Source organism: Polyodon spathula, chromosome 18 (assembly GCF_017654505.1).
Source record: "Polyodon spathula isolate WHYD16114869_AA chromosome 18, ASM1765450v1, whole genome shotgun sequence".
Taxonomy (NCBI): Eukaryota; Metazoa; Chordata; class Actinopteri; order Acipenseriformes; family Polyodontidae; genus Polyodon; species Polyodon spathula.
Genome location: NC_054551.1, coordinates 31,337,862 through 31,350,559, shown reverse-complemented (window position 1 = coordinate 31,350,559; position 12,698 = coordinate 31,337,862). Strand labels below are relative to the sequence as shown.

The window sequence follows — 12,698 nt, the reverse complement described above, 5'->3', positions numbered from 1 at the left end:
TTATTTTATTATTTTTTTAAACAGGCCTTTCCAGTGCATAAACTACCCCCAAGCCGTCTAGGTTTTAGGCTTTAGTATGTAGCGATCTCTGTTAACTGAGGGAGGCTCATCACACAGACGGAGGGCGGGCACAAAACCGAGAGCGCTCGTACTAAAGCATAGCGATGATACAGCTGTACAAACGAGCCGGCATGCTTTGCAAGGCGGGTATAATTGTGGAATTTCGTCACCTATCAGCCCTGCTGCTGCCTTCCCCCGTGCACGCTGCACTATATTGTAATCGATTACGGTATTCTGCGCACGTAAACTAAAAAAACCTATTTTAAACTAAACAAAAAATACCGCATAAATAACGGTAACAGCGATAAAGTACTATTTTTATTTGAAACCAGGTGTCTGGTTATCTGGTCAGCCCTAGAGCGAGTCACGTCTTGTGCCCGGGTTAGTAAAAGAAGGAGGTGGTAAGCGTTGGGTTTCTAACAAAAACAAAACTGTGTCCCTGTGTATTGAGCACCACATTCAGACCAACGTGTGAAGACTGCAAATTGGTTTAAAATTAGCAGTTCTTGATGGCGAATAACGACAAAGCGAACAGAAAATGGAAGACGACTATCATCATAAGCACAGCTATTCAGGTGACGCGTGACCACCATGGGCTTATGTAAACCAGCGGCGGGAAAATTATTTAACATTTTAAATATACATGTGTTTAAAAATACCCAATTCACAAACTCGCCATTTGTTAGAGTTTATTATTTCTGCGATGTCATTTATTTTTATAAACAAATTAATGGGTTATTTTAACAATAGAAATAAAAACGGATGAGGCACGTGCATATGTCGGTTTTGTATCATTACCAGTTTAAATTAATTTTAAGAACAATTATAAAATGGTTTTACATTAAAGTAGATATTAAAAACATTTAATATTTGAATCTTTTTTAGAATCATGACGTTTCCTCCTCGTTGTTTGCTCAGCAGCATCGAATTCGATATACCGACTCCGTGGAAACGGGAACTCTCATTTTCCCGCTCTCTGGTAAAGTAACTCCGCGGCTGTTTGACTAACACGGTTAAACAGTTTGTATGTCTCAGTTTTAAATATGGCTAGGTCAGTGGTGGATCGATTCGGTCTACCTGGACCCTGTGTCCTCAAACACATTTTGTTCTTTTCAGTAAATGCCCCCCGTCAGTTATAACCTATAGTACGAAACGAATCCTTGACAATAACTGTGAGGGTGGATCTGGTTAGAAAGACTGCTAATGTTTGAGATTCACATACAATCAGACAGTAGACTTATCATGAATACCAGATTTGTACTGATTAGCTGTGTATTCATTAGGCTGCGGAGGCTCTGAAGCACCACTGACTCACGTCAGTTATTTCCCATATCAGTTTGATTGTAGTGCAAGCAAGTATCAATCCTTTTTTTTATTTAAATATCCCCAACCTCCCTACACCATCAATAAAGACAATTGAAACGTATTGTACACGTGTTAAATATACCTCTACCAATAACCGAGCCATCTTATTCGTTGGCTCCCTCTAGTGGACGCAGGCGTGTCTGCCATTACTGTTCTGGCCTATCGTGTACCTGTGAAGTCTTATTTTCAATATCTTCACTTATCAAACGATTAAATATAATATTTGATCAATTGTTTCCTTCTTTGGATTACAAAAGTGATCACTGTTGCCGTGTGTTCACATTTTTCTCAGTGACATGGGTTAAATACTACTATATATTTTTAACACATACACATTTATATTGCTGGGAGCGCTGAATACCAGCTATTTACAGAATAAAATGAGAACATGTCACTAAATGTTTACCCTCATGATCAACAGATGTCCTTTTTTTCATCTAGGCATTGCATTTATGATTGTGGATACTCAAGAGTTTCCTGAAAACCAAGAAGAAACTGCTGTTTTTGAAAAGATTAAGAATTTTATAGGGATTCACAGAAACAGTTTTCTTCTTTTATTAGCTGCACTTCACGGACCAAAAGAATGCAGAATATTATTCAGGATTCAGCAAATGTACGTTTTTGTTTTATTTTCAGTATGTATTTCAATGTGACAGAAAATCAAACTAAGTCTCAGTCTTTATTGGGTTCACAATATAGTGGAACCCCAGAGCTAGACTGCTTTTACACTCATTGGGTCATTCACAAAACTTTAAGGACTATATATGAATATTCTTCAGAGTTTACTGTGACAATCTACCAAACAGCCCATAGCCTTGCTGCTTTTTTTTTTGTTTTGTTTTTTCTTAAGTTCTTAACCTTTTATAAACCTTATAGCAAAGTTTACATGCAACAGGACAATATGTAAGGGATGTTACTTGCTTAAAAATTATAGTTGTGTGTGTGACATTCCATTCATACAAATATAGTTTAGGTACTAAATTGACTGGCATGAAACCTCTTCTAGTTTTTGTAGCATTTAGGAAGATTGACAGGAGGTGCAGCACAATCAAAGCTAATATTGAAATGCACCATGGCTAATCTATACTCTAATCTATACAGATTTCTGACAAGTAATCTTCGTATCATACCTGTCCACAACACTCCTGAGATCATAAAGAGCATGCTGACTATTGCAAAGGTGAGCGAGGTAGCTTTTCAAAAACTTTAAAAAAATCTTTATACCCCACCGAGAAACTTTCATCAGTTATAATGGTTTTGTATTGACATTTCTCAGAATAATTTCGGTTCTCTTGCAGGCAACAAGTAAACCTCATGTTGACAGTGTTCGGGATCAAATGACAATGGCAAAAGCTCAAATCATTGAACGAAGTTCTGTTTGGGAAATGCTTCGTAACCTACAGTTAGGCTGTGAATGAAATCCTCTTTAAAAACAAACAAACAATAACTCACTATATTAATATTGACTTGAGTGGGATTCATAAGGACTGCAGGGGCTACATTGGTTGCAGAATATAAGGTTTATTTCCTTTGTTTAAAATCAAATGTAACATTTCAAACCGCAAACATTGTGATTTAAAAAATAAACAAACAATTGTATTACTACCAGTTGTCAATACTGTGCAACACTGTGCTGATTTTACATTTAACAATTTAGACCTGTGAAATGAAGCGTGTTTCATTAAAAACAATAGCTACAGCATTAAGAGTATGTTTAAATGTATTTAGAACACTTTGCTCTTTAATATCTGACATTAAATGAAAATAGAGTGGAGTGCTAAGTGCTGGTAAATTAGAATAAATTCCTTTTTTTTTTTTTTTTTTTTTTTAACATGCTGCTAATTGTAGAAAACCCAGACATACTCCATTGCTCTTCTAATCCTTAGAATGGTGTAGGATTTAATAATATTTAAACAACCAATATCAAAGACACAAAAGCCATGACACTAATATGCCATTTGACCCACTTTTCTTCTGGTTAGGGTTTTACTTTCACCTCGATGAGCTCTTCTATTCGGGCCAGGACGCTCTCTATTAAATCAAAAGTGAACATCGCTGACTGCAGAACCTAAAATTTCAAGAGAGATTGTTATTTATGGCACAGCTTAGCATTCTCTTGCTAGAAGTAAATACTTTTTTTTATATATATATTTATACATTTCTTAAAGGCACAGACACTGAAAATATATTTTTAAATCTTTTTGCAGAGGAATAATAATAACTTACTTGAAGGTGCATCTCTGGAGTCATATTAGACAGCTTCTCACCACCTACTGTAAGTGTGCAGACAGCCTTACTTTCTTTCGGTCCTACAACAAGGAAAGTGGTTTAACTGAATGCTCATAATTTTCAAATACTTCAGTACTACAGAGCTATTGTTTTTTAGAACAAACAAAAATGAAGAAGCGTGTATGAATATGAATATGGTGAATTTCAAAGGATTGCTGTACAGGTGTGTGGAACTTTGCTATTTATGTTTGATAGTGTTCCTTCATACTGTTAAGTTGGACATTCCAGTAAGGCAGTATCACTAATGATACACTTTTGCTGCTTTCTTTACATTTCAATTCCTGATAATTGCTTAAACCTTGAAGGCTACCCAGGCGATAATACTGGTTTCATTTAGTATGGTTCCTGAAGTGACCATGTCCTCTATATAAACATAATACGTTCTGGAGATCTGGGTTCCAATCTAGCACATTTCGCAAGTGGAATGAGTTTCGTTTTCTGAACCTATTTCCTGAACCTTTGCGTCTCTCTAACCTGTTCTGTTGTTTTCTTTTGTGTTCTTAATCTCTGCTTCATAGTGTGCCTTTGACATCTTCAGTCCAGTGTGCAACAGTTTCAAGAAGTTTTCTTCAATCTTATAGAGTTCTGTCCATATTCCAGTCTAAAAAGAATGAGAGCCATTTGATAAATAACGGTATCATTTCACTGAAATATAATGCATCTGAGGTGTCAATAAATGTGTAACAGTGTTTGCAGCATCTAATAATATATTTGATAAGCACCAAAACAGAACTTGGAAGTGATTCTCACTACTTAATACAAGTGCATTTTGAGATGTATTTGGAATGAGCCATTGTAGTAGCCACTCTGTAAATTCCAACGTTGGTGATGTGGTTAATACACAGTATTTAATCACAGCTGGCAAAAACCATGCCCTGCGATTGGCGATACCTCGACACTTAGGTACAGCTAAATACCCTCTGCATATAAAAACATTACAATGGCAACTAAGTTACAATCTATATGGGTACTGTAATCAAATAGCAGAAATGGACTTGTGCATGTACTACCTTCAGTCTTGCCCCTGTCCACCCCTGCCCCTTGCCCCTGTCCACCACCCTATCAATCCGCCGTTAATGTACACGCATGTGTACATTATTACTTATTTTGTACTTGCTCTAAAATATATATATTTTTTATTTATTTTTTTAAATATGAACTGTTAGGGTAATTCACAGTCACAATATGGTAATACAATATCATGATTCTTCTTTCTAAAAGGCTACTCATTAACATAATCACTCACATGGTTTTCCCATTCTTTGTCCCGAATTAATAAGTACCTCAGAAGGTTCAGTGACCCCATAATCCTACAGGGGGGAGGAGGCGGGGGGAAGAGTCAGAAAAGAACAATAAACTGTTCATTTTCAATCACACATCAGTCTGGAATTTAGATTGCAGTATATGGGGTGTATTCAAATGGTCTAAACATTGACAGATCTAAACACAGCAACTAAGATAATTAATTTTAAAAACAATACACAGCAGATTCTCCAGTACTGTAAACTGGTAAAAACAAAACCAGAATTTCAGACAAGCAACAGAATATATGTTTCTACTGTAAAAGTAAATATCATATGACCATATTAAGACAACCGCTGTATCAGTATGTCATCTCTGTCTGGGGAACCTCACCTGTCGAAGTTCTGAAGCAGGTCTGTTTCAGGTCCTTCGGGCAGAGACAGGACGAGATGTAGAAGAGGAAGCAGCTGTGGTCCTGAGAACCAAACATTACTGTTACCTGGCTGATGAAAGGAAAAAAAAAACATTACATAAATACATTAAAAAAAAATCAGGCTTGCTTTAAGATAAAACACAGCTTTTTATTATTATTACAGTCCTTAGAACTTGTAATATACAGTATCACAGAATGCTCTTAAATACAAAGTATGCCATTTGTAGTTTGTGATAATTTAAATATAATATCCAAGTAATGCAAGTATTTCACAATCATCTTACCTTCAGGGATAAATCTATCTGATTTTTGATGTTTTTTATAATGTAGCCTTGTACTCCTGCATGTTGACTGATCTTTAAAAGGCACCTTTAAAACAAACAAAAAAAACCCCACATATTTCTAATTAAATAAAATGAAAACATGGCATTCAAGCTACCTTCTCAAACTAGGATACTTACCCGAACAATTTATGCTTTCCTTCGGTGTCAAATTTATCCATATAGAGCTGAAAGACCGCAAGTGCTTCTGTTCTCTGGACAGAAAATTAAACAAACATACTTCTAATACTGCTTCACCACAGACCAAGCTGGCCTTGTAATTTGTAAGTTTGTTTTCACAGGTAATACAATGTTAAACATACCAAATGCTGTATAGGACATAGCGTCATCACTGTCACCAAGTCCTACAATGAAAAAGGGAATGAATATTTAACAATCACTTGTTGAAAAGTTACACTTTTTATACATACACAGTCCCAAATCTTTCCAAACATGAAATATTTTCAATGGGCAGTATGGGCTTAGCTGATCTTAATTCTCCATGGAAAATTATATTCTTACAAAGTATCAACAGAACAATCATAGTTTGATGAAAAACTGTGAATATCTTGTTGAAGCACAAATAAGCATGGATTAAAAATGTGAGGTCTATTACAGTAGTCTATGCCTGGAGAATATGATAGTTTTCGAGTGCAAAGATAAAAGAAAAAGCTGAGCATTATACAAAAAAAACCTTATGCATGACTCGGGATGTTCATTGCAAAGTTACGCTGTTTTGTCATTAAAATGTAATAAAAATTAAGGTTTTGAGGAGTGCAAAAGCATAAGCAGCCCACCTGTTCATAGAGATGGATGAATGCTGTGTGTGCAACTAAACAGTGATAATGAAGAGCGGTAAACCATATCGAATCCATTAGTCGCATGCTTTAGAAGTATCTCCGTTCTTACCTCAGTTCTTCATTTGAATACTGCTAGTATTGAAGATGAAGAGCCCCACCCGAAAAAAACAAAACAGCTAATGCATATTTATGAAGGCTGTTACTGATACCTTTTAAACCCTTGTTGAAATGTGTTTACCAGTACAATAAAAACACAACTGTGTCCCTGCATCTGGAAATAACTAAAAACACAGGAGAGCTACAGCCAGGTTTCGTATCCGATTACAAAAGAGTGCACAAAAGGATAAACAATGGAATAAGGTAGTTAAAAATAAAAAATTGCCGTGGAATCATTTTACTACAAAACTGAAAACCACTATGGGACTTTAAAACAGATACCTGCGGCACACTAAGAAAGCGCTTCACTTCCAAAAGCTGCATCGGGAGGATGTTGTCTTCAATCCTCTGCAGGCTTTTCTCATACAATTCCTATGACAGAAAATATTTAAAAATACTTTTTAATCGTATTAAAAGGTTCCAATTATTCACACTTGCAAGCAATAGTCCTGACATCAAGTTTCCTTAGAAGGACAGTTTTTAGTTTCATCTTACTACTGTATAACGTTACTATTTATTAATTTTTTTTACTAGGGTTAAGTGTTCCCATATAAATTTAAAACCAGGTTTTGATTCTCAGTTTCAAAAAGTGTGTCTGCTTGGAAGAGTAGACATGAAACTGGTATATGATGAATATATGACACTGACATGTAAATGATTAGCTTACCAGACCCTTGGATAACATCGACTCTTCTGTGCTGTCAGACGGAAAACATGTTGTTGACATTATCACTTTTTTTCCCCCCACAAAATTATCCCCCTCCAACACAGGATACCCTTTATGCTTGCAACTTGGTAAATTCCTTCTAATGTGGTATTTATTAATAATATATTTCTTACAACCACTAGGGGCAGGGTGTTGCAGGGTGACAGGTTAATTGTTACACTGGTGAAACAGCTGTGCTTTGAGAGAAGACATATTTTAATGTATAATCAAAAAGGGATTGCAACATCTATCAAATTAATGAAAATCCATGGATTTGTTGAAAAAAAAAACAGTATAGATACCTTTTCAACAGGACTTCAATGTACTGCATATTAAACTGAAGAATAAATAGAGGGCTGAAACAAACAAAGAAGATCCAGTTAGGTAAGAAAATTACTTAACTCTAAACAGAGGGAGAAAAAAAATCCTCTTATCCGTTCAAATAATGTGATGTTTTCAAATATAAATAAATTTACAAACACATATATACACACACTACATATACCCCTATGTAAAATATCATATTGGTTACTTCTATTAAAAATACACTATAGTACTTGGCTCTTCTGGTGCACGTTGAAATGTTTTGGTTAGATATACAGTGTAATTATGTAGTCTACTGTTCATAAAAGCTCATTTAGAGGATGCCTTTAAGTGAGATTGCATTGACTGCTTAGTACTGTTGAGATGAAAAATAACAACACCTTAAAAACAGAAGTATGCAGTGTTTTCACAGGGATGGTGTTCTTTCAGTTGGTAAGGAATGTTTTTACGCTGCAGCATTTTAAAGAGGCCACCTGATTTTATAATCTCCCTCGTTATTATGCAATCTGACTTTACATGTAAACAAACTGTGAAATATCAAGGTCAGTTAATTAATAAAGAGTCCCTACACAGGTAAAACGTACTGCCAGCACGCCAAAACCATGAATTACTGAATTATGAAATAACGAGGGAGAACAGTAAATACACAGCGTTTCATAGGGTATAATCTTACCTGAAGACTGTAGGGAATCTTTCAATGCCAATGTGCTGAACAAACAACAAATAGGACAGACAGGCCAGAGACTCCTTGGGGTACTTCACGTCTTCTTCAAGAAAGCCCGGCTCTGCCTTCTTTTTTACTAGGTGATGAAGCAGTAGTGCAGGTAAGGACTCCCCAATGCAAGACAGAATGACCTAGTTTAGAGGGGGAAGAAATCACTGCACTGTAGCATCAACAAAAAATACTGTGTATGATTGAAGTAAAGATAGTTTCACCCATTGCAGGTTTTACTGCAAGCCTGATTAACCACAGTGTACCGGTAAGAAGCTCAGGTGTGTCTTATTAAACTCACAGTAAAACCAAGAATGGATCAAACTGCTATGCAACGGGAGTCTAATTTCCGACCCTGGAGGGCATTGTCATGTTTTAACAGCCCTTTTAGTGCACTGAAGCAAATGAATCTACTCACTAGGATTTCGGCAGCAAAGTGTCTCAAAGGGGAGTCCTCTGCAGATCCAGGGACCTTGTTCAGCTGTGATTGCAGCACTGGGTTGCCCAAGCTCTTCATACAGCTAGAATAGCATAAAACATGAGTGACTACGCAGAGAAACCACTGGCAGCATACAGTATATCCAAAAAGGGAATAAAACACCTAATCAGAAAAAATAGGTTATTTCAGACTTCAAATGGTTACAGATTTGATTCTCAGTCATCTCAAAACTAAGGTAACACAGAGGGTCCTCAGTGGCTCACAGCAAGAGTGCAGGGAAGATACCTACAATTTTAGCAGCTCAGTTCTTTGCTCATTCTCGGCAACGATCGGCTTACTCTCTCGACCTCGGTCGACTTCATCCACGAACGGCTTGACAAACTCAATCAGGGCAGCGCAACACTGGCAAAGACCATAGACATCGTCCTCTTCTTGTTCTTTGGTGTAGGGTACTGGGAGCTGGGAGATCTGATTCAGAACTGTTGACAAAGACATGCCCAGTGAAGAGGCCTTCTTCTTGCCCAGTTTTAGAAGAGCTGCAATGACAGCAACAGTGTTAACGGACAAAGGAAGCCAAGAACCAAGGCTTCAACAAAAACATTAACATCTCAATAGCATCGTTATCTTATTTGTACGTAGATTGTTGTTTTTTTCACTGCGACAAATGAAAAAATGTTGATGCAAGCCTTGGATATTTATTACCCTTTAATATTGTTTTTCATTTGCATCTCTCTGCCGCACAGCAAGGGTTCTGTTGGAATGCATCCTAATGACAATGCAATGTTATGACATATTACCATACACCACCATGAGGATGATTCAGAAATGTAATACAGTCTGCACCACCTAATCGGGATACTGATAATCTGGATTTCTGCTTAAATGGGATACCACTCTGGGAGACGGTTCTTCCCCGTGTTATTTATGTCATTTAATTGGGACGCCACTTTGTTTAATGGGGATACAGTATTTTCAAAACAGAGATCGCTTTTTAGAGCAAGACAGGTTCGCATAGCACAGGGCAGGGAGTACGCGATTATGCTGTGACTTGCATAAACCACATTGAACTCGAAGGAGCTGGAGTCTCCTCTAGTTTCTCAGGCTGCTGTAGTGTGATTTGATTTTTGTCAGTCCCTTAGTTTTAAGATATTAAAAGAACTAAACCCTTACAACTATACAGTGTGGGTGAACAGTTCTGCTAAGCACCAAATTATCAAATTATTTTTCATGGCACAGCAGAGTTCTGAAAATGTATTTTTAAACAGTAAAAAAAATAATCCTGCAGTAGCAAATTAGCAAACTTTAATTTTTTTTTATAAAAGGTAGTTAAAATTGAGTAAACTAATTACACTAGAATGACATGCAATACAAAGTCCATTCAAAACTTTATCAATCCGCACACAAAGTACAGTATAATCTATTACCTGTCTGTAGGGGCTGCAAAAGCAGTATGATGGTTTCTGCTATGTTATCCACATCAGCATCTTCAATCTGTTCAAGTAGGCCCACCAGAAGCTCTTTAGGACTACAGACCTAAATAAACAAATAAGTAAATAAGTAAAGCATCCACTATCTGCTTTCCTAGAAGTAAAAGCAGAAAGAATTAGCCACTAGCGACTTACATTTATAGCAAACATCAAGTCAGAATTGCCTATTCTTCCATTAACCAGAAAGGGGTGGAGATCTACAACAATTCCAACACTTCAGTTTTCAGGGTTTATAAAGCAATTAAGAAATTAGTTGTATTGTTTATAAATGTGATTTAGACCCAAAAAAGGGGCTGGTGACAACCAGGTGAGTAAGAAGAGAATATCACAAACTCTCTTACGTATCAATATAATACACAACTGTAGTAATAGCAAAAATATGACATGAAATACAAGAAACCGTAAAAGCATCCGTCCTGCAGTTCAACTCACTTCTAATACATGTTTCAGTGTTGTCAGGCAATGCTGCAGACTCTCTGCTTCCTTCCTTAGAACAATTTTCACAAGGGGGCCCAGCAGGTTCCAGCCCATACTCTTCACAATCTCCTGCAAGAGCACTCTGTATTAATGACTGATGCTGGTGCCAGCAGTGCAGAGGAACTATCCCAGTAGGTCTACCTTATGTAGCCTTACCTTAGGTATGTTCAAGCTAATCCAAGTCTTTGAAACCAGATGCATATGACTATTCAAATGATATAATGAAGTTAACACATGCACTGTTATAGAAGATGATTTTCATAGCCTCGCTAGAGAAGATAAATTGAGGACTGCATGTGGAATGTCCTCAAAAGTTGCCATCAGAAGAACCTCAGTGGAAGGTGCTGGACTGTACTTGCAAAGTTACAAAACTGAACTGCATCTCCCCCAACACAATCTACACATTTGCCAGCGCAGCTCTGGCCTTAGTGTTTGGGCACTGATCTTGGTTAATGCATTGCAATGGGAGGCAGGGCACTAACAGAAATGTGTGTTAATTTTCTGATAGACAGCGTGTGAAAGACCTTGTTCTTCTCCTCTGTTACGATGTCCATCACCTCGGCTGTCTTCCCTTCCTCCAGGCAGGAGCGGCCTGCCATCTGGAACTGGTCATAGTCTTCTGCTTTAAAGCCATCATCCGGAATCGCTTGCTACAAATAATAAATATAATGAAAAGAAAAAGCAGTAAAATCGTATTTGTTTAAATCTATAATCACATGCAACAATGAATTAGAATCCCTATTCATCTCCATAGCAAGCCAGTGGCTGGTTTTACAGATTAGCACTTGTTTTGGACTGCTTTCAGAAACATTAGATAGTCCAAGATGAGAGCAAATCTGGGTCTGTGATGCCAGCTGTGAAACGCTACATTTATGCCAGCCAGGTAGCCCAAAGAAATCTGTCAACAGATTTGGATTTGTTAGGCTAGGCATGACAAAACAAATATACAACAATCTGGGATCTCTTCAACAACTGATCGAGCTACAATTACACTTTTGTGCTGATTTCTGTATTTAATTGTACTAGCTAATTATTATATTCATGGTTTGTCTACTTCAAGAAATCACTTTCTTCATTGAGGTTAACCTACACATCTCCGTATCACGTCGTGAAGTTGATCTAAAGCCATTTTTTACTTGCTTTCAAGAGCCTTCCTTGGACAGAACACCCGTAGAGCTGAAAAAAAAAAAAAAAAAAAAACTATATTTGTTTGTTTCAGTTGCCATTCCTCTCTCCCATTCATGTAGCTGTAGTAAACATGATAATCTTCCTTTGAATCCTACCTTCGTGTGTGTTTTTTCAGATTTGTAATATTGTAAGTTTTTTTTTTTTTAAAAAAAAAACGTTTTTTAGTCTAGAGCAAGTTGTATGAAGCAGCACTTAGAAAGGTCAGATTATTATAGGCTGTTCCTAAACCTCTTAATAAACTGATATAGGATTTGCTTAACAGACGCTACTGCAGCTTTGTCTTTAGTATTTTCCCTAATTAGAAGGGCGATTTTCGTTTGTACTACTGCAATAATTGTTTTAAAAAAATGTAAATAAGCAACAAGAAAAAGAGTAAGAAAACTCCCCACATTACAAACAACAGAGAGAGAAATAAGCACGTAAAGGAGACTCGTTTCCAATAGCAAATTGCTATATCATAGTCTAATTAGGAGATTAAAAACGTGTCACCATTTGAATACAAAGAATAGACAGTTCCCTTGTGGTTCGCAGCTTTACTGACTGACAATTACACTGCCTAAAATACTGATCAAAATAGGGTTGTGAAACAAAACGTTAAATGAATATTCTGATTTCATTTTCATACTTACAACTCGCCATAAGCGTGTCTATTTGGATGTGTTACTCACCAGTCCTTGGCCCGCTCTGTTTGCCGTAGAAA

At 36.8% G+C, this 12,698-nt stretch overlaps 2 protein-coding genes across 3 annotated transcripts; one reads left to right on the top strand and one right to left on the bottom strand.

The window, feature by feature from the left end:
- The first annotated feature begins 569 nt into the window (after positions 1 to 569).
- Positions 570 to 3,000, top strand: LOC121330928 (protein SPO16 homolog). Its single transcript, XM_041277913.1, has 5 exons — positions 570 to 635; positions 946 to 1,039; positions 1,867 to 2,038; positions 2,527 to 2,605; positions 2,724 to 3,000. The coding sequence occupies exons 1-5, from the start codon at positions 570 to 572 to the stop codon at positions 2,841 to 2,843; spliced, it is 531 nt and encodes a 176-aa protein (XP_041133847.1). The 3' UTR covers positions 2,844 to 3,000.
- Positions 3,001 to 3,106: 106 nt separating this feature from the next.
- Positions 3,107 to 12,693, bottom strand: glmna (glomulin, FKBP associated protein a). Of its 2 annotated transcripts, none has more exons than XM_041277912.1 (19): positions 12,667 to 12,693; positions 11,901 to 11,986; positions 11,335 to 11,460; positions 10,766 to 10,879; positions 10,271 to 10,379; positions 9,136 to 9,382; positions 8,826 to 8,928; positions 8,369 to 8,550; positions 7,674 to 7,727; positions 7,333 to 7,363; positions 6,948 to 7,037; positions 6,033 to 6,074; positions 5,851 to 5,924; positions 5,674 to 5,758; positions 5,350 to 5,459; positions 4,961 to 5,024; positions 4,189 to 4,315; positions 3,652 to 3,734; positions 3,107 to 3,493 (listed from the first exon to the last, which is right to left on the bottom strand). In XM_041277912.1, exons 2-19 carry the CDS (start codon positions 11,937 to 11,939, stop codon positions 3,404 to 3,406), a joined length of 1,770 nt encoding a protein of 589 aa, XP_041133846.1. In that variant the 5' UTR covers positions 11,940 to 11,986; positions 12,667 to 12,693; the 3' UTR covers positions 3,107 to 3,403. The 2 variants fall into 2 exon arrangements, with proteins under 2 accessions (XP_041133846.1, XP_041133845.1); XM_041277911.1 differs by lacking the exon at positions 12,667 to 12,693 and adding an exon at positions 12,628 to 12,660.
- Between the last annotated feature and the right edge of the window lie 5 nt (positions 12,694 to 12,698).